This window comes from Zingiber officinale, chromosome 2A (genome assembly GCF_018446385.1).
Source record: "Zingiber officinale cultivar Zhangliang chromosome 2A, Zo_v1.1, whole genome shotgun sequence".
In the NCBI taxonomy this organism is placed as follows: Eukaryota; Viridiplantae; Streptophyta; class Magnoliopsida; order Zingiberales; family Zingiberaceae; genus Zingiber; species Zingiber officinale.
The window spans coordinates 178283763-178304392 of NC_055988.1; the positions used below are offsets into that span (position 1 = coordinate 178283763).

General features: G+C 37.8%; 2 protein-coding genes across 2 annotated transcripts; one reads left to right on the top strand and one right to left on the bottom strand.

Annotated features, from left to right (window-relative positions):
- The first annotated feature begins 1746 nt into the window (after positions 1-1746).
- Positions 1747-5788, top strand: LOC122044331 (pentatricopeptide repeat-containing protein At4g21170-like). Its single transcript, XM_042604835.1, has 2 exons — positions 1747-3928; positions 4814-5788. Exon 1 carries the CDS (start codon positions 1747-1749, stop codon positions 3601-3603), a length of 1857 nt encoding a protein of 618 aa, XP_042460769.1. The 3' UTR covers positions 3604-3928; positions 4814-5788.
- A 13762-nt stretch (positions 5789-19550) lies between these two features.
- LOC122044332 lies at positions 19551-20430 on the bottom strand (the record flags this gene model as incomplete). The annotated part of the gene is made up of 2 exons (XM_042604836.1): positions 19551-19859; positions 20137-20430. Coding segments are annotated over 2 exons (603 nt in total), but the record flags the coding sequence as incomplete, so codon positions are not given.
- Between the last annotated feature and the right edge of the window lie 200 nt (positions 20431-20630).

Sequence of the window (20630 nt, forward strand, 5' to 3'; positions counted from 1 at the left end):
GATGGAGGCGAAGATTTGGATGAGAAACAAGTCATGGAGGTGAGATTGATTGACGAAGACACTGTGTGGGCACCGATCTACTATGATTGAAAATCTTTCGAAATATTTTTCACATGGCGAGTTTAGGCGTTAAATCTTTAGCCAATGAGGGTAAAAATGTAATTGCACAGTATATATATTTGCACAATAATTGTAAAAAGGTGATTGGTAAGAAAATGTTATTTGGAGATCAACAATACCTACTACGTATTGCAGCAGCTATTCTGGAATAGCTGCTACAAAGTGTAGCAGCTAATCAGAAGAAACTGCTACATAGTGTAGCAGCTACTCTTGACAAGCTGCTACAATGTGTAGCAGCTTCTGACGACTAGCTGCTTCAACGTGCTACAATTGCTTCTACAACGTGTAGAACCTCATTTAATTGATCTAAATAAAAAAACTGAGATTGCTATGATCTATTATTGGTTGAAAATGCAGAGTAACATCTTGTTGAGCATAAACAAAGAAAGAACTGTTACATTGTTGTAACAGCTAATATTCCAAGTTAGTTGCTACAAGTTGTAGCAACTACATGAAAAGTTAGCTGCTACAAGGTGTAGCAGTTATTTGTCGAAGTAGCTGCTACAACGTGTAGCAGCAAAGCAAAGGCGCTGCAGCAGCATAAATAATTTTAAATAATTTTTTAGCAAGTTGATATACATCTACAAAAATATTTTTAGGGTTAATATCTGCTAGAAAATATAGCTACTAAAAAAACAAATTACCAAGCGGTTGCTACAAGTTGAGCAGCTACATGGAGAGTTAGCTGTTACAAGGTGTAGCAGTTAACTGTCGAAGTAGTTGCTACACGTTGTAGCAGCTATATGGACAGTTAGCTGCTACAAGGTGTAACAATTAGCTGTCAAAGTAGTTGCTATAACTTGTAGTAGCAAAGGAAAGTCCAAGTGACTGCAGACGTTGTAGCAAGCGTCGGCCTTGTATGTCGTAGCATAAATCCTTCCTTCCTTCCAATACCACCATTCCAAGTTAACTGTTACAAGTTGTAGCAGCTACAAGGACAGTTTGTTGCGAAGTAGTTGCTGCAATGTTTAGAAGCGAAGCAAAGGTGCTGCATCAGTTAAAAATAATTTCAAATAATTTTTTACCAAGTTGATATAGATGAACTTAAATATTTGTAGGGATAATATCTGTTAGAAAATGTAGCTACCAAAAAACTGACTTACCAAGTGGATGCTTCACGTTTGTAGCTGCTAAAACGTGTAGCAGCTAACGCGCAGACGTTGCTGTAGCTTGCAGACATTTGTAGCCAGCGTCGTCCCTGCATGTTATAGGATTAATCCTTCTAATATATGTATGCTATAACGGTGGGGAATAACAAATTAAAATAAAACGAATTACCATTGGGAATGAAGAGAGGTGGTAAGCTCTCACAGCAGCTGTGAGATTGAAGATGCCGATGAAACTTTCCAGGCAAGAGCGCGAGGTCCGACGGACGACGGAGACGGAGGGAGCGAGAGAAAGAGAAAGCGGCAAGGGAGATTTTAATTTGAAAAATTTCCCACGTAGAAGTTTTGAATAGAAGACGAAGGGGAGAGAGAATAAATGACATATTTTTTTTTATAACGAAATCAAGCTAGCAACACTACATCTGCACATCATTCACTATCACACATAAAGTATCGCTCAGTTTATCAAAATTATATATATATATATATATCACCTTCACTTCAATTCCTAAAGCAAAAAATGGACGGATCGGGAATTTCTCGACCACGTAGTCAAGTCAAGCAGGTCGAAGAGACCTACCCTACGGTGTGCTCGTATAAGTCCAGCTTGCAACCGTGCGACGCTGGTGCCTTCCAGATGCTCGGCAAGTGCCTCCCTCGCCGCTGCGTTTCAGCCGCATTCTCCACTCTCCCGATCTCACATCGATGGCGTGCCGACCTCAAAAACCGATCCCTAGCTGCCCAGATAACTTCCCTCCTCCTCCACCGCAAGGATTGGATCCGCCGCCTCCGGTCCAAATCCTTATTCCTTCCTGGCCGCTCCTGCGACGACCTCGTTCGCCGAGTCCTTTCCATGACCCGCTCCCACCCTGATCTCTCCCTCGAATTCTTCAATTGGGCGCAGTCCGATCTCGGTTACCGCCCGGACCTCCATTCGCTTGCCGCAATCGCGTGGACCCTCGTGGACGCCGGCCTCCTCGATCGAGCTAGGTGGCTTCTGGATCCAGTCCTGCTGTCCTACCACCCGCATGTGGTTGTCAACTCGCTTTCCCGAGCCTCCCAACGTAAGGATTCTCGATCTAGGGCTCTTAATTTTGTCCTTGAAACCTACTCCACTTCGGGGCTGATTTCCGGTAGCTTGGAAATTTTCAGAAAAATCGTAGCTTTCAGGTGTCAAATTACGACCCGTAGTTGCAATGCGCTTCTTGACGCTCTGTCTTCCTCGGATGTGGACGGGGATGGTGTCAGGATTGCCTGGCGTTGTTATGCTGCTGCACTTCGAAATGGCGCAGTGCCTGATTCTCGCACTTGGTCGCTTCTGTCTCGGCTTCTTTGCAGGGAGGGGAAGCTTGAAAAGGCCGTCCTTTTGCTAGTTGTAGGGGGTTGCAGAGATTCAGCTTATGATCTGGTCATCGATTGTTTCTGTAGGAAAGGAGAATTTGGAGTTGCCATTGGCCTCGTCCACAGAATGCGTGAAGTCAACATGAGACCGAGGTTTACTACTTATTGCACAATCCTTGATAGTGGTTCTAGATTTGGGGATGACAAAATAATGGGTTTGATGTTGAGAGAGATGTTGGTTTATGGTTTCCTCCCAACTGTTCCTTGCTTGGATTATGATAGGATTATCTGCAGGCTTTGTGAGCTTGAGAAGATCTATGTGGCAAAATTTTTCTTTGATAGAGCTAGGAAACACAATGTTGAATTAGGAAAAAGAGTGTATCTTTATTTGCTAAAGACAATGTCAAAGGAAGGAATCGTGTGGGATGCATTGGAACTTTATGGAATATTGTTGGAAAAGGGGATCAAAGTGAATCCTAGAAGTTGTAAGGTTTTTGTTAGTGGAATTTGTAATGGAAATCCATCAATGGAAGTGGATCAAGTGTTAGAAGCTTCCATCAAAAGAGGGGTTGTGCCTAAAATCTCTGATCTCTCAAAATATATAGCTGCGCAACTTAGCAAATCTATGTGGAAGGAAGCAGGTCATCTGATTGATACTGCACTGCAAAATGAAATCTTGTTGGATGGGTTTTGTTTCTATGATCTGGTCAGGTACTATAGCACTAATGGGCTTGTTGACTCAGCATTGGAGTTGCATGAAAGGTTGAAGAAATTGGGGGGGTGTTTTGATTTATCCTCATACAAATTGCTCCTCAAAACACTGCTTGGAGAAAGACGGTCAGCCAAAGCTATCCAAGTTTTTGACTATATGCAGGGAAAAGACATTCTAGATGGTGATATCTTTGTGACTATGATTTGTGAACTTTGTCACTCAGGGGAGAATCGGAGGGCAATGAATCTGCATGACGAGATGTTGAAGCTTGGCTATAAGCCTAATGAAGCCAGCTACAGGAATCTTATTTCTCATTTTTCATGAGAGGTCCCTCTTCTTTTTTTGAACCCATCCACTAACCAGTGGTTTCATATATTTTTCAGTTGTTTTTCTCTAATGTCAGTTTCACAGAACGTCTCTGAACTTCAGCAACTTGAAGAGGGTCCTAATTAGAAGCTTGGTATTCACACGTTAACAATCATACTCCTGCCATTTGCTGAGTAGAGGAATGCAAGATATGATGAATTCTAATCCACATTGTTGTGGACATTATGATGAAGATCCATGGACGCTTTCTATTTGCTACCAACTGCAATCCAAACAATTATCTGCCAAGTTGGACTTGTTTTATGCATTAAAATGTCTGCAGGTGTGTTGCTAATCTAAACAACAGTTTTGATTTGCTTCCAACTGCTATCTAACTAGTTATCCTCATCAATAATTAGTTTTGTGCATCATACAACCTTTGGCATGTCACACCAACTTCAGCAAAGTGCACCCTGTTGTTGCCTATTCATAGGAGATTTTGAATATGACACCAGGAAGCGTAGGAGGTAACACAAGGCACTCTCAATACTCACGACACTAGGAAATGCACCAAGAGTTTAGAGAGATAACAAGAAGATAAATCTTCTAACAACCTTAAAATCTCAAATATATTTTAATCTCAAAACGAAATCTTCTCCCAACAATACAAAAGATAGTCTTTATAGGCAAGACATGGAACAATCCTCCCAGATGAGTCAAAATGCATTAAATGTGGTTTATATTTTCTAAGGACTCATTAAACTAGAATTATATTTCCTGAGCCTTAAGAATAAAAGTGAGTTTAATAATGAAAAAGTATGTAGGAGTATTAAAGGCTCATCAACCTTTTCAAGTTCTAAGAAGATCACCAAGAATACCAAAACGTTCGTTGAATCTTTCAATTTTTGAGGGAGTTCATTTTCCCCAAGCAATTATCTTTCTCAAGAAAATGTCTTTCTCGAGCAATTTATCTTTCTCGAGCAACTGTCTTTCCCGAGCAATATTATTAAGGTTTCCCAAGTAGCATTTCCAACCTAACAGACTTCAATCAAAATGGTTATAACTTTATATAGGAATATTATTTTTGAGCACCGTTTGTTTTGTTAGAAACTAGACATCCATGATTTCCAGTCATATATGACTTGCCTTGTAATTTGTTCCATTAACAGCAAATTAATCTTTGAAGTTGACACAAAAATCTGATGACTTCTTAATTTTTCTGTGCCAGAGTACCTAATCCTCGAGCCAAGTTTGATATCAGATTAGCGACACGTTTGGATATTTTAGTTTGTTTGAAAAACAATGAGTGAGCCTTGGTTCACTCAGAGATAATATAATTCTCTTGGTAGCCACACAAACAGCTCCTTCAAAGACAGGAAGGGAGCTCAAATAAAAGACCTGTCAAGACAAGTATCCACAAAAACAGATGGTGAAGCACCAGCTAGCTATTACATAGACAAGAAGGAACTCTTCGAACGCTGTTAACCATGATGACCAGGTGAGATAGATGACTTGAGTAATGCCTCAATCTATAGACTTCATTCCCACCCTCCAATAAAGGAGGCAGTCTGTCCGCATACTCAGCGAGGTTAAAGCTCAGCTTGCTGGAGACAAGCTCATCGATTTAGCCAAATAAAGTAAAGCAGTTCCCCAATAAAGGTGATTATAATCTTTTTCTCCCGTCGGCAACCATAGTGGCTCCATGATAGCAGAAGCTCAATTCTAGGACTTCCCATTCAAGGAAGGCCAAGAGTATTAAAGAGTGACCAATCAAACGATCTATTCTAACTTTTTTGATGACTCCTTGATGGTGAAGCAAACTGAACATTGTCTCAAATCCTTTTCGTTTATTTATTTTTTTTGTCAGTAGGAGATGAACTACCAAATTCTGACTCACCTAAATTATTTATTCATTGTGTACAAGATTGCCTTTAAGTTTAGTTGGGTGGACAATTAGAAGACAAGTAAGCGAGAACAGAAACCCGGTAATGATGATTTCTCTTAAACATTTTTTTACATACACCAGTCCCTTAAACACTCATAGAACGTGATGTACCCAATTGCAACTCATTCCATTTGAAAATTCCAAAATACAAAACTTGGTCTCATCTTGTTTTTATGTCTGTTTTTTTCCTTTGAATGAATAGATTTTATGAGTTTGCTCATCTTCATTCCGTAACAGAAAGTACTAACAAACTTCGCTGTTGTTGGCTTTCCCACTTAATTCTTCCAGGACTGAGCACGGACAATTTTTGGAGCTTCGACTTGCATAGTCAGAAAATTTAATTCTAGAGCCATTACAGGCTTTGATAGTAGCACTGCAATGCTTCGGTCACGTCCTACATGATCTTCAGTTGCAAATGGGTCACTTTCTCTTTTGCTTCAAGATCGACATTTGAGTTTTCAGGTTCAGTAGTCATTGACCTCATATTTTAGCAGCCTCCACAGCGCTCACCCTGCATAGGATGCTCAGTAGATTTGAAATTGAATTCAACTTCTCGTTATAATTTCCATAGTTCGAGTTGGAAGAATGACAATTTTTGATAATAGATTCATTCATACACATACCTGCATTCAATTTGGCAAGTGTACTTCAGAAGATTAGGGTTGTACATAGTTTGCCCGCTGAATTCCCACAGATGATCAAGAAGTTACAACAAGAGTTAGGCCACATTTACCCTCTAAGCTTTGATAATCATAGAAACTGACCTAAAGCTGGGAAGCGATATTCTGAACTTTGGACTCATCCAACCGTGACCTCTTTTGAGTTTTCAGCAGTTATTACATAGCTTGTGAACATTGCACGTCTTCAGAATATGAATAATACATGCACAGTCAATCATTTACAAAAGTGCACCAACTTCGGGCATTTATGTTAGTCCTAGCTTTTAAAGGTCAGTTATATGGATTTTATTCCTCCGTTGGTGGCAAAAGATGAATATCTTTGTCTCAGCACCCCCGTCAATTCGTCCCAGGGCTAACACGGAGGAGGTAAATCACGGACGGCTACTAGCCTTTGGAATAGTGACTAGCACATAAAGGAGGCATTTACCTCGATTTTGTTGAGATTCGAACCCCAGATCTCATTGGTGGTAATACCTCATGTGCTAGCCAAGACCTATCCGAGGGGACGGATTTTATTCCTCCGTGTAACATATGGAACTCAACATTAGATCAATAATAACATTTAGATGTCTTAAATCGCTTTCGCTAAACTGTAAGGGCATGTATGCAAATGATATAATGACAGCCTATTCTAACATATGGAACTCGACATGAGACAAGAATTGAAAAATAAAACAATCTAAAAATAAATTCAGTTATCCAATAATCAGTGTATCCTTTACTCACCAGCAATAAGTAAACTGATGTTACAGATGGATATTTGAGAAGCATCCTCCAGCTCTAGTACTTGAATCTCTTTATCTTCTTTTGCCTCAGGATGAAAAGGACTTCTTTGGCTATTTGATGCCTCTTCTAAAGTTCTTCTATCTCTATGTGAAGTTCTCACGGGAAACCTAGTTGACTAGTGGATGACATATTTATTAAGTTATGAATTATGGCAAACTGAAAAGAAACAACACATCATTTACCTGGCGCAAATATTTTATTGGTGCAGGTTATTAAGAGCATGATTAGTTGGAACAGTCGTGGTGATCATCGTGGACTCTACCGTTTTAGTTCCAATATCATTGGAATGGTCGCAGAAGGATATATATATATATAATTTTGACTTAATTAAAATTTTTAATATATAATTTAATATATTTTTAATAAAATAATCGCTTGGGCTTACAAAAGTATAAAACATAAATTATTAATTAAAATATAAGTTTTTATTAAAAACTCGATCATGTCCTAATTCCACCGCCGTCTGCCACTCGTCATTAGCCTTCTCGCGCCGTCGTGCCTGCGCCCGTGAGCTGCTTGATCAGGCCACTCCGAAGAGCGCTTCCGACGCTATCTATCATCCTCCATTTCGAAGTCGAAACGTTATTTATTAGAATTTTGGCACTGCATGAGATGTTCCCATGCCGGAATGCCCGTTCCAACCGTTTCATGTCCGTTCCGACGAACCATGATTAAGAGTACCAACTTGACTTGTCCTCTTTTGTTTCACTCTAGTCTTTCCATCAGTTTGGAAGTATGATAGAAACAATCCTGAACCTCCCTCTATATCCGTGGGGCCGATACTAGAGGGACCACTAAGGTAACGGATCTATTTTTTTTAATTCTAGAAGAACCAAACAAAGTTTTTAAGGTAACAAAGTGGCAGTGCATGGTGTGAATAAATTTACCTCAGAGAAAATAGCAACAAGGCTTGGAAGACCAATTTCCTACAAATTGTAAATAAAAGGTATGCACTGTTCTTTACCTCCCTACCATGTCTGCAAGACTCATGGCTGTTCACAAGCACTCTAGAAGCCCACCTAGATAAAATTAAACCTGTATAAGAAACTTTCATTTCGTTCTGAAGGAAAATAATTTCCTGGACAATTAAATGTGAACCTTTTCAAGGTAACTACTATCTTTAGAATTATTTCTCACCCATTCACAAGCTCAAACACTCTTGCCCTTTCATGTGCTCTCCACCCTCTGCTAGTATTTGTGAGCTCTACCCCATAATCAGTGAGTTCCCCTCCGAGTGCCATCCACCTTCAACCGCATGCAAGCCTCCCTCCACCCTTCATCTTGACTCTGAACTCTCTGCAATTAGCCCTCAATCATGAAGTCCCATGAACCCTCCATCATCATCATCCTCAAGCCCCTCTCCAATCGTTTTGTGATTATGAACACACCTCCACCATCCATAGTCAACCTCAAAGCCCCTCAAAGTAATTTTCTCTCTAAAAAATTTCCTCAAATAATATTTTATACATCCCCAACATTTTATACATCAAAAATAGCTTCTACAAAAACAGGAAAGGAAAATTCATTACGCGCATGCCAGCTAGCATAACGAGCTGGAGATATAATGAATATGATATAATGGTGTTACTGCAAAAAAACACTTATCTTATTTATCAACCTATATCAATCAATGAGAAAAAGAAAGACGAAATTTTACAGAAAAGTCAAAATAAGAAACCTCATCAGAAGCTCCATCTGGGCTATCATCATATTGAGCCAGAAACAGCCATCTAAGTCCCTCAGGACGGTATAATAATTAGCGTATAAAATATTATTATCATGAAATATAGGGTTTGAATTTTAGTATGTCAAGGTAAATATTTTCTTTATACATTAGTCACTATTCCAAAGATTATTAATCGTCCATGATTTACCTCTTAAATATTGACCTAAAACTGATTGATAGAGGCGCTAAGGACGAACATATCCACTTAGCCACCAAAAACAGCCATCCAAATCACCAAGCGTATATCTACAGAACACACAGAAGACATATTCTTCAGTTCGCATCCTTAAGCAAATACTTCAATAATTGACTAAGAATACCTATTCTTTTGTTCACATCGTCACCCAAATGCTTCAACTGTTGGAAGGAAGGTAAGAAGATGCCCCTTCCCCTTCCTCTTCCAATCCAATCACCTTCCTCTATAAATGTAGAAAGGGGAAGAGACCTACTACACCTATATATAAGGTCGTCCATGTGACCTAAAGGAAGAGGAGCAAGAGAGAAAGGAAGAGGAGGCTTGCTGTGTACGAGTTTTGTTCAAAGTCAAAGAGAATGGGTTCGTTCCATATGAAAGGTTTCTGTACAAGGTTCGTCCATTTGCACAAGATTGAAAGAGGCATGAAGAATATTCAATATTTGTTTTTCTAATCTTGAAAGAGGGATTTGGTTTGTGAACCATGAAGTGCTTTTCGATTTGTTTGTGATCGCTCTTTCGACAACAAGTATGAAGATTATATTCTGTTATCGATTGCGGATCTGCAAGAGATCACTGTAAGTGTTTATATTTTTCATGTTTACTATTTTTCATACTTAGAACTATCAACAATGGTATCAGAGCGATGCCTAAGTATGAAATAATCTCTTTGTCGAAATGAAAATCTCTCTGCCGCCGTCGCTAAGCAAGATCGCGACTGGGTTGCGATCTGCCGTAGTTGTCGAGCCCCGAGAAGTTGTTGGCTATTGGCTTCTGTGGCCAGAGAGTGTCAGAAACTACGTTGGGAGGCTGACAATCAAAGGTAACGACAATCATGTTCGTCGCGATAGAAAAAGAGAGTGTCGCAATCGCGACAGAGAAGAGAAGAAGCTGTGTAATCGAATAAACTGACGAAACACAGTGAATCTGTGTAATCGATTGGAGTAATCGATTCAAATATTTTTTTTCGATTGAGATAATCGATTAAATGAAGATGAACAGTATTAATTACTGTTCATCTGTCAACACTGTTTGAAAACTATTGTTTTAATCGATTAAAATTTCATGCATGAACAGTATATTATGCTAATCATGCATGAATCGATTGCTCACTATTTAATCAATTGAAATTGATTAATCAAAGTTCGATTAATTGAAAATTGAACTATACCATCTTGATCCTAGATCTGGTTCAAATCATTAGTTGGTTTAATCAGACCAGTTTAATTCAATAATACCTAGATCGAGCTCAAATCATTCGTTGGTTTAACCAGTTTGGTTTATTATTGAATTAATTGGGATGATTTTGATTACATAAGTTGTTTAACCAAAATGATTAGATTTGGTCTAATGGGTTAGACTTAATCCAATAAGCATTGGATTGATCAAATGAACCTAAGTTTGATCAATAAGTCTGAGATTGACTTAAATGAACTTAGATTAATAGAACATAGGTAAGAAATCTCATTCCAGTTATATTAGTTCTAATGAGGACATTGGACAGAGCTCAGGATCTAGATTCCCAATCAACCGATCAAATGGATCAGTCGATTTAGACTCTTGAAAATCAAGAAGATTTGCTTTTCTTGATTAATAATGTTGGTTTCATGCCTATATAAATTAAATTCAGCCAATTTTGTACTGGTTAGTTGATTTTGTACTGGTTAGTTGATTTTGTACTAACTTATTTAATTTCAATTTAAAGTTAGCACGGATGATTATCAATCCTGGAAACTCGAATAAGAAGAGTTTCCAATCATGGATAATTACAAGATCTAGGCGTTGATTTGTTCACTGTCGGAGAATCCTAAGGTGGTAGCACACTAGATATGAAGGCTCTCCAAAGGGAGAACCTTATATATGCATAGTTATGTGTAGAGCTACTTCACCATGAGTTCCTAGAGGAGGACCCTGAAGAATCTAAAGAGGATTCTGAATAAGTTTCGATGATAGGTCAAATTGAAAATCTTGAAGTTGGTCTATCAGAAATTACCTCAAATGAGTCCAGGTTGAAGAGAATTATGTTGGCCACTGCACTAGTGTCTATCCTAGTGAGAGTGGTGTAAGCCTATCTAGTTTGTAAGAGTTCTGTTATTGTTACTGTCATTGTGTATGAACAGTATTAGTCCATTTAGTTCATATCTGTTTGTTATATGTTAACAATATGTGATATGTTTATATAAATGATATGTTCATTCATATGCTGATTACTTCATGATACATGAAAAATGATTAGTTCATTTTATTAAATGATTAGTTCATTTAATTAAAGAAATCATGATAGAATGATGATTAGTTCATTTGTTGGGATGTATGTAATAGTATTGATCAATGTTGATTTGATTGGGCCATACAAATGATGAGTGGAAACATATTTATCACTTGATTTTATAAACCAATTCAAATTAATATTGAGTCAATCATAAATTGCATGCATGTGAATTTTACTAAATACTAAATAATATATTTATTTATGTTAGATCATGACAAATAAGAACATCATAGCTAAATTCAATAATAGAGAGAAATTATATGAGGATAACTACAAAATCTGACAACTCAAGATACAATATGTACTTGAGAAAAAAGAAGTTCTTGAGACTATAAAATAGATTATGGAAGACCTGTAGATCCCACTACACAGAACAGACGAGATCTCAATGCCTATGGGGCATGGAAAAGGAATGACTCCATTGCTAAAGGAATATTGATTAGTTCAATGATGGATGACCTGGTATTTGAGTATGAGCCATTACTATCGACTCATGCTGTCTGGGTAGCCCGTAGAGAAAAGTAGAGTGGAGGAAGTCTGAGCAAGCTTCGATAGCTAACAATTAAGTTTGACAGCTACATTAAGCGTCAGAATCTTTCAATGGATCAACACCTCAGGGAGATGTCGAACATGATTCAGGAGCTTAAAATTGCTGGTTATGAGTTGACCGATGAACAGCAGGTTCAAGCAGTTATTCATTCCCTTCTAGATTCTTGAGAGACCATGAAGCAAACCCTAACTCACAATGAGAGTATTAAGACTTTCATTAACATCTCACGCCATGTAGAATTGGAGGCGGAGAGAGTTGAATCTGCAAAGATTTTTAGACTAGCCTATATGGCTATTCGTTCTGTTGGATCATCTAGATCCAAGAAAAAGAAATGGTTCAATAAGGGGAAGGGAAAGAAGAAAGAAGTTGCTGTTGTGGGACAAGACCCAATCAAGAAGAAAGGAAAGAAGACCAGATTGAAACGATGCAAGTGTGTCTTCTTTTCTTGAGCATTTTGTAGTTAGTTCAATGTTGTTAACTAATTCTTATCTTTTATAGATTATAGATTCGGAAGCAACCAACCATGTAGCTCGGGAGTGAATTACATTTGTAGAGTACTGACGAGTACTAGCTAGCAACAAATGGATCTATGTACGAAATAATGCAAGAGTTGAAGTTAAAGGAGTCGACACTTGCAAACTTAACCTCCGTGGTGGTAGTGTTTTGTTTCTACATGATGTCCTGTATGCTCCTGAAATTCGACGGAATCTGATTTTCGTCACTTATCTTCTTGATTTAGGCTATTGTGTAAATTTTTATAACTATTGTGTGGAACTTCGAATTAACTCTGTGTTAATTGGGCATGGTTATGTAACAAACGGTTTTATGGTTCTTGATGTAGAACCAAATAATAATGATGGTTGTTTTTCAAACATTGCTCTTACTAGTAATGCCGATGTTAATGATGAAATTTAGCATACTAGACTAGGACATATAGGACAAGAATGAATGAATACATTAGCTAAGGAGGGCCTTTTTAGGCACTCATGCTAAGATAAACTTATGAGCATTGTCTTGTTGGAAAGGCAACTAGGAAATCATTTGGTAAGACTATTAGGGTTGAATCACCATTATAATTAATTCATTCGGATATTTGTGGTCCAATGAATATGAAGGCTAGAAATGGGAGTTCTTATTTCATTACATTTATTGATGATTTCTTTCGTTTTGATCATGTGTATTTGATTTCTCATAAATCAGAAGTATTAGATTGATTTAATCATTATTTGAACGAAGTTGAAAATCAATTAGAATGTAAGGTTAAAACCTTATGCACTGACCGTGGAGGGAAATATTTGTCTGATATGTTTAAGACAATATGTAATGATAGAAGGATTATTATATAGTTAACAATTCCAAGAACTCCATAGCAAAATGGGGCTGCTGAAAGAAGAAATATGACTCTTCTTGAAATAGTTAGGTCTATGATGGCACAGGCTAATTTGTCAATCTCCTATTGTGGAGATATATTATTAGTTATGGCCGATATACTTAATAAAGTGCCTTCAAAGTAAGTTCCATCTACCCCGCATGAACGTTGGACAGGTAGAAAATCAGATTTAAGTAATCTGAGACCTTGGGGGTTAGCTGCCTTTGTTCATGATAAGACTCACAAACATAGAAAACTAGAACTCAGAGATAAGAAGTGTATCTTTATAAAGGTATTATGAGACTTCTAAGGGTTATGTTTTTATTGGTGAGAGACAAGATGGAACCATCTCTGAAATAGGTCAAGAGATGCTACTTTTCTTGAAACTGAGTTCCCAACACGAGGTGAAGTTGATAATATAATTCCTATATTTGAGATAGAGGAGGAGAATGTTGGTGTGGTTAGCACTAACGGTCTAACTCAGGTTTTGATGAATAACAAATTGGGTTAAGTTAGGTTTGTCGTTATCTAACACTCTGACCAAGTGTGCAGACGAAGTCCAGACAGGTCGACGGGCTGATCGGATGTCTGACACGAAGTCCAAGCGGGTCGACGGGCTGACCGGACGCTTAGCACGAAGTCCAAATGGGTCGACGGGCTGACCGGACGCTTGGCACGCAGTCCAGCTAGGTCGACGGGCTGACCGGATAGCTGGCAAGAAGTCCAGACGGGTCGAAAGGCTGACCGGACATCTGGCAGGTAAGTAAAGGTAAGTCACTGGAGGGGAGTGACTGTGAGGATGTATTCCCGGGAAGGGAACATTAGGCGTTGATCCAGCTTAGATTCATTTCGGATATCTAAGTCGAGATCGTGACTAGATTCCGGTCTCGGAAAGACGGAATCTAAGTCATACTCTTTATGTTAAACTTATAAATTGTGCTAACACTCTGTTTTGCAGGTTACACATTATATATTTACCTCGGACTAACCTTGTCATGCAGGAGAAGGATTTTCTGGAGAAAGGAGGTTCGGGCACCTGGAAGGGATCTGGGTGCCCGGAGATAAATATTATATAGTTCGCAGCTCTGACACGTGGAACTCGCTGGTTGGGTCTGCCATGTCACACCAAGGCGTCCGGAAGGGATCCGGGGCGCCCCGAGCCTCCTATATAAGGAGGGTCAAAGGCGGAGCTCAGAACAACAACTCTGAATTAACGATCTGCTATACTGTGCTCCTGCAACGCCGCGAGGCCACTCCGACAAAGCACTCTCTTCAATTTAATTATTTTCAGTTTGTCGGTATTTTTTCATTTATGTCAATTCTTGTACTTAACTACTTTGTAATTATTATTCGAATTGATAGTAATTGCCCAACGAGAGTACTCAACGAGTACGGGCCTTGGAGTAGGAGTTGACACATGCTCCGAACCAAGTAAAAATCTTGGTGTCCTTATCCTTTTTAATTTTCGTTGTTTTAATTTCCGCTGCGTACTCTACAAAAATTTTCAATCGATATTCACCCTCCCCTCTATCGAACGATCACCATCCAACAAGTGGTATCAGAGCAGGTACCACTCTAATTTGGTGCAACCACCAATCAGACAGGAGGGTGATTTATTTTTAAATTTTTTTCGGATTTCAGTTTTTCGTGAAATTCCAAATTGGTATTATTACCTTTTTGGAAATCTCCTTCCGTCGCAATTAAATCTAAATTGGTGCAACACCAATTTAGTTATTTTTTTTAAATTTCTCCCGCACTAGTAATCCAAGACCAAGTCTTGGAACCTCTCTACTTGTTTTTTTGTGCAGATTAAAATGTCGCAGATCGAGGGCTTCAGCACAGTGCGACCTCCTCTTTTCAACGGGGATGATTTCCCGTATTGGAAGAAGTGGATGGAGGTGTATCTCAAGACAGATTTCAACCAGTGGCTGAGCGTCACACAAGCCTACACACCACCAGTTGACAGCTCCGGGGATCTACTAGATCCTGAAAAATGCACATCAAACATAAAGAAGAAGGCATCAACGGAGAACAAAGCTATCAACACTTTACAATATTGCAGATTAACAAGAGAAGAATTGAACCGGGTCGGACCGCATCAAAATGCTAAAGAGCTGTGGGATAAACTGATCGAGCTGCACGAAGGAACCAGCGACGCTAAGGTAACAAAAAGGGATTTATTATTAAATAAAATTTTTAATATAAAAATGCAGGAAGGGGAAACAACGAGTCAGCTGCATGCGAGTATCAAGGATATCCTCAACGGGCTCCATGCAATAGGTCACCAGATGGACAATAGAGACCTAATCAGGTATGCGTTAAACGCATTTCCACGTAATAGCTTATGGGCATCCATAGTGGATGCCTACAAAATTTCTAAGAATTTAACTAAGCTTAAATTAGATGAACTGTTTTGTGAATTAGAATTACATGAGCAGACTAACACTGGGGCCGAGAAAGGTATTTCCTTATATGCAGGGTCTTCCAAGAAGAACAAGGCTGAACCTGAAGAAGACTCTGACCAGAGCTCTGAAGATGAAGAACACCTGGTGAACTTGGTAAGGAAGATGTTCACCAGAGGAAGAAAAGCTTCAGCAAGAAAGATCTTCAAAAGATCAGTTCGCTAGCCGATTCAAGGAATGTGACATGCTTCGGATGCAACAAAAAGGGGCACTACAAGAACGAGTGCCTAAGACTGAAGATCGACAAACCGAAGCCGACCAAAAAGAAGGCCCTTAAAGCAACGTGGGACTCCTCCTCCTCAGACAAATCAGAAGCAGAAGATCAGAAGCACCAGAGCCACCTAGCACTGATGGCCCGCGAAGCAGAGTCGGAAGACGAATCGGAAGACGGGTCCGAACCCGAATCCAGCCACGAGTCCGTACTCATTTCTGAAGGTTCCGAAGAGGTATTCCTAACCTTAAACCGAAAGTTTTTTAAAATTATTTCTTGCTTAAATAATAAGTTAGTTAAATTAGAAAATGAAAACAAATTGCTTCTCGAGGAAAATCAAATCCTCAAGGAACAAGTTGTAAGTAATAAACCAACTCAAGATCTAACACTTGAGGAAGAGAATTCATCATTAAAATTAGAAATTAATAACTTAAAAAATATGTTAGAAAAATTTACTACCAGATCAAAAAACTTAGACTTAATCCTAAATAATCAAAAAGCATGTTATAATAAAACCGCACTCGGATATAAGTCAAACTCAAATAAAACTTTTAAATCATTAATAACCCAATACAAACCAACGAATAAAGCCTGGGTTCCGAAAGCGTGTTTAACCACACAAATAAGACCTAACCAATATTATATCCCTAAAGATAAAATATATTACATAAAGCCAAATAAACCAAATCAAAAACCAGAATACAAACCTAAACAAAAAAATTTAAAATCTAAAATTAGAACTCACCAAAATTTAAACTATCACCAAGTAAAATATAATTATAAAGAAATAGACATAAACCTAAAACTAAAAATTAAATTAATGGTCATTAATTCAGGGGGAGACTCCAGAATAGCTGGCACCTTCAAAACTAACATACCCGGCAAGGTAACCCTAACCAACCTACCCGACAGGGTAATTAGGACTAGTTAAAAAGGGTTCAAGTTTAACTTGAAAAATGGTACTGGTGAAGTTTTGGATGATAGTACGTTAGGGAAACTTAGTCTATGCATGTCTAGAAAGATATGGCTTCGACCTAGTGCATTTGGCTAAGTGGAACTAACCGAAGCTACCCTTTATGGATCCTAACCAGTTAGACCAAGGTTTTGTACTAAGTCTAGTGGATAGGACTATTTGGAAAACCTCGAAGGCATGGTTACTCTAATGATGTCCAAGTGACTCACCATAGCCCAGAAGTTTATCCAGAGAACGCCTATTTGTTGAACCCAAAGCTAAACTTGAATCTAACACAAGTTAAAAACAAACCCTAAGATTGAACCTAATTCATCTCACAAAATTATAGGATTCCCTGATTGAAAACATAGATCGGGTGAGATGACTAAGGACTTAAATTAAAATTAAATTAAATTAAATTAAAATTAAGATTAAATTAAATTAAATTAAAATTAAAATTAAATTAAAATTAAAATTAAATTAAAGAAAAATTAAAATTAAAATTAAATTAAATTAAATTAAATTAAATTAAATCAAAATTAAAATTAAAGTAAAGTAAAATTAACAAATCAGGAGATGCCTGAATTTAGTCAACCTAGTGGAAGTAATTTGCCACTGAATGAGTTAGTTTCTCAACAGTCTAACCTACAAAGAAGTAGTCGTCAGATTATTCCTCGGAGAAGGTTTGATATTGAGAATGAGACATTGATGATTCTCCCAGTTGATGATGAGGAACCTTGAACAGTTGAGGAAGTTTTGAGATGCTCAATTAGAAAAGAATGGAAAGTTGCAATGGATGAAGAAATGGAGTCAATGAGAAAGAATTAAGTTTGAGATTTAGTCGATCTTCCTCTGGGCCGAAGGGCTATTGGGAATAAGTGGATTCTCAAAATAAAGAGGAAAGCAGATGGATCGATTAATCGATACAAAGCTCGATTAATTGCAAAAGGATATACCCAAATGGAGGGTATTGATTTTGAAGAGACATTCTACCAATTTGTGAAGTTTGTGTCAATACATGTCATCCTAGCTATAGTAGCACAATTTGACATGAAATTACATCAGATGGATGTAAAACGAATTTTCTTAATGGTAATCTTGACAAAGAAATCTATATGGTATAACCAGAAGACTACATTGCCGAAGGAGAGAAAAGAGTATGTAGACTTGAGAAGTCTATATATGGGCTAAAGCAAGTGTCAAGACAATGGAACATAAGATTTAATGAAGTCATTTTATCTCATAGTTTCGAAATGATCAATGAGGATCATTGTGTTTACCTCAGAAAGGAAAAAAAAGGAAAGTTTATCATTTTATCATTATATGTTGATGGTATGCTAATAGCTGGAAGTGACATAAGTGTGTGATAGAAGTCAAATCTTGGATTTCATCATAATTTGACATAATAGACATGGGAGAAGCAGAGTACATCTTATGAGTGAAGATCATTAGAGATCGATATAAAAGGCTTTTGGGTTTGTCTCAAGAAGCTTATATCATAAGATGCTACACACTACAACAAAATGCAGCATTAGAGACGGAATATTCCGTCTCTATTCCATCGCTAAACTAGATAATTAGCGACTGATTAGTGACGGAATCACTACGTCGATACGAGTTTTGTCGCTGACTGTATTTAGAGACGGAATTTAATATTCCGTCGCTATTTAGAGACAGAATATATATTCCGTCTCTAAAATTTTAGCGACGGAAATTTAATTATCAGTCGCTAAGTATAGAATCCCGTCTCTAATTAGATTAAAAGTGCATCTATAATTAGAGAGGGAACATTAAAATTCTGTCTCAAATTAGAGACGGAACATTAAAATTCCGTCTCTAATTAGAGACGGAATTTTAATATTCCATCGCAAAGTATCGACATTTCAGACAATTTCAGGGCACTCGGCAACGGAAAATTAAAGTTTCGTCGCTAGTTATCGTAATAATAGTAATTTTCGGGGAGAAATTAGACACAGAATATTAAAATTCTGTCTCTAATTAGAGACGGAATTTTAATATTCCGTCTCTAATACCTGGAAATTCCAGCAGCAACATTTTGTTTCTGCAGTCGTCCTTGTTTACATTTCATATCAATCTAAACCATCACATACAATGGTTTTCAAACAACACAATACATACACAATTAGACAATGACAATACAAAATAATATATGAATGTAAATATCGAACCAAATATCCAATCCAAGCATAATACACAAATACATTACTACAACATCTCCAATAACAATAATCCAAGCACAAAACTAAAACTAAAACTAAATATCCAATAAAAAAACAAAGATAAATATCCAAACATCTCTAACCATAAACACCTGATTGTATAGTACTACAACATCTGAAATTTAAAAGCACAATACAACACCTTGTAGCAAAGAAAATCCAATCCTAAGCTAGCAAGTAGTAATCAATCCTGCAAAAATTTTAAGATGATAGATTATTCATAAAACATAGAACAAACTAATACACAATTATGAGTAACATATTAAATTTAATATTATGAATTTATTTTACATATCTGAATGCTATTTTGGATATATGATGATGGTGTTGTATAGATATCAACGTTCCTGAAAAGATATAATACAATGTTAGATATAGTTTCATGAAACAAAAAAAAATAGTGAAAACAATTAAAAAGTTAAACATCAAGATACCTATGGCAATCTACGTATCAGGGGGATTATTAGGGTCTTGAGTCTCCTGAGAGGCAAAACGATGCGGCATTGCACTCATTTGATCCAAGAAGGCCTGCATATCCCGCCCAATTTTCTCAAGATCCAATCGGGATTGCCGTTCTGCTCAAAATTCTGCCTCCAAGCTCGAGAGTTGGGTCTTCAAATCTGTGTTTTCTTGCTCTAAGGCGTCTACTCTAGCAGATGATTCGGATGCACTCGATGATGTGCTGGGACGACCCTTGGCCCTAGGAGCCATCGGCTGATCATATACAACTCTCGCCTGAGCCCCAAGACCATATAGGGTGGAGGTCTTTTTCCTTTCACCAACCACATCATAATAAATTTCATTTATCTGGTCAGTGGATAAAATCTGCTCCTCACCTCCCTCTAAACTAGGCTGAGACGCCTGTGCAACCCTAGCAGCAATTTCTTCCTATTTACATTTAAAAAAAAGTATTGTTAGATATTTACTAAAATGATAGATAATAATTGTTAATAGTTAAATATATTCAAGTGTAGATTCTTACGTCTAATGCCGACGATTGACGATCTATAAAGTTGCCATCTTTTGACTTATGTGTCTTGGTACATATCTCCCAACAAGTAGGAGGTCACTGTAGATCATGTTCCTGAATATTAAAGAATGTAAATATTTCTGTGGTATGTTCTAGGTACAAAACTCTTATAGAATTTTAAAATTGAAAACTCACCATGTCTAAGGCATGCTCGACGATCGATCGGGATCCAGCGGTATGTTTTGTCGCTTCGGTACTAGGGCCAGCCAACTCACTCTTTCTATTGGCTCGAGCTATCATTGCATTTTCCTGCCATCTGTCTGCAGCCCAGATGGCTCGCCATGCATCCCAAATGTTCTCAGGTACATAGGATGGTTTTATTCCCTTTTGTCTTGCTTTGTATAGCATGTCTTTGTATAGTTTGGCACAAGCTACGTTCCAGGTAGCATAAAATTCTGCCTCGTGCCCTGTCTCCCAAGTATATATTTTCTGCAATAATATGTTCACAAATTATTATAAAAAACATAACAAAATCATGATAATTAAAATGTCTTACCAAAAACTCATCATAATAAAATTGCTTCATATCCGGGTCTACCCGCTTCCATATAGTACCAGCGGGGCTAAATCGCTCTTTAAATTTTGAGGTGATGTATGCAACTACTCTATGACCATCTGGGGTAAAACTG

Coding starts and splice junctions, on each gene's coding strand:
- LOC122044331 (XM_042604835.1), top strand. CDS start 1,747: ATGGACGGATCGGGAATTTCTCGACCACGTAGTCAAGTCAAGCAGGTC.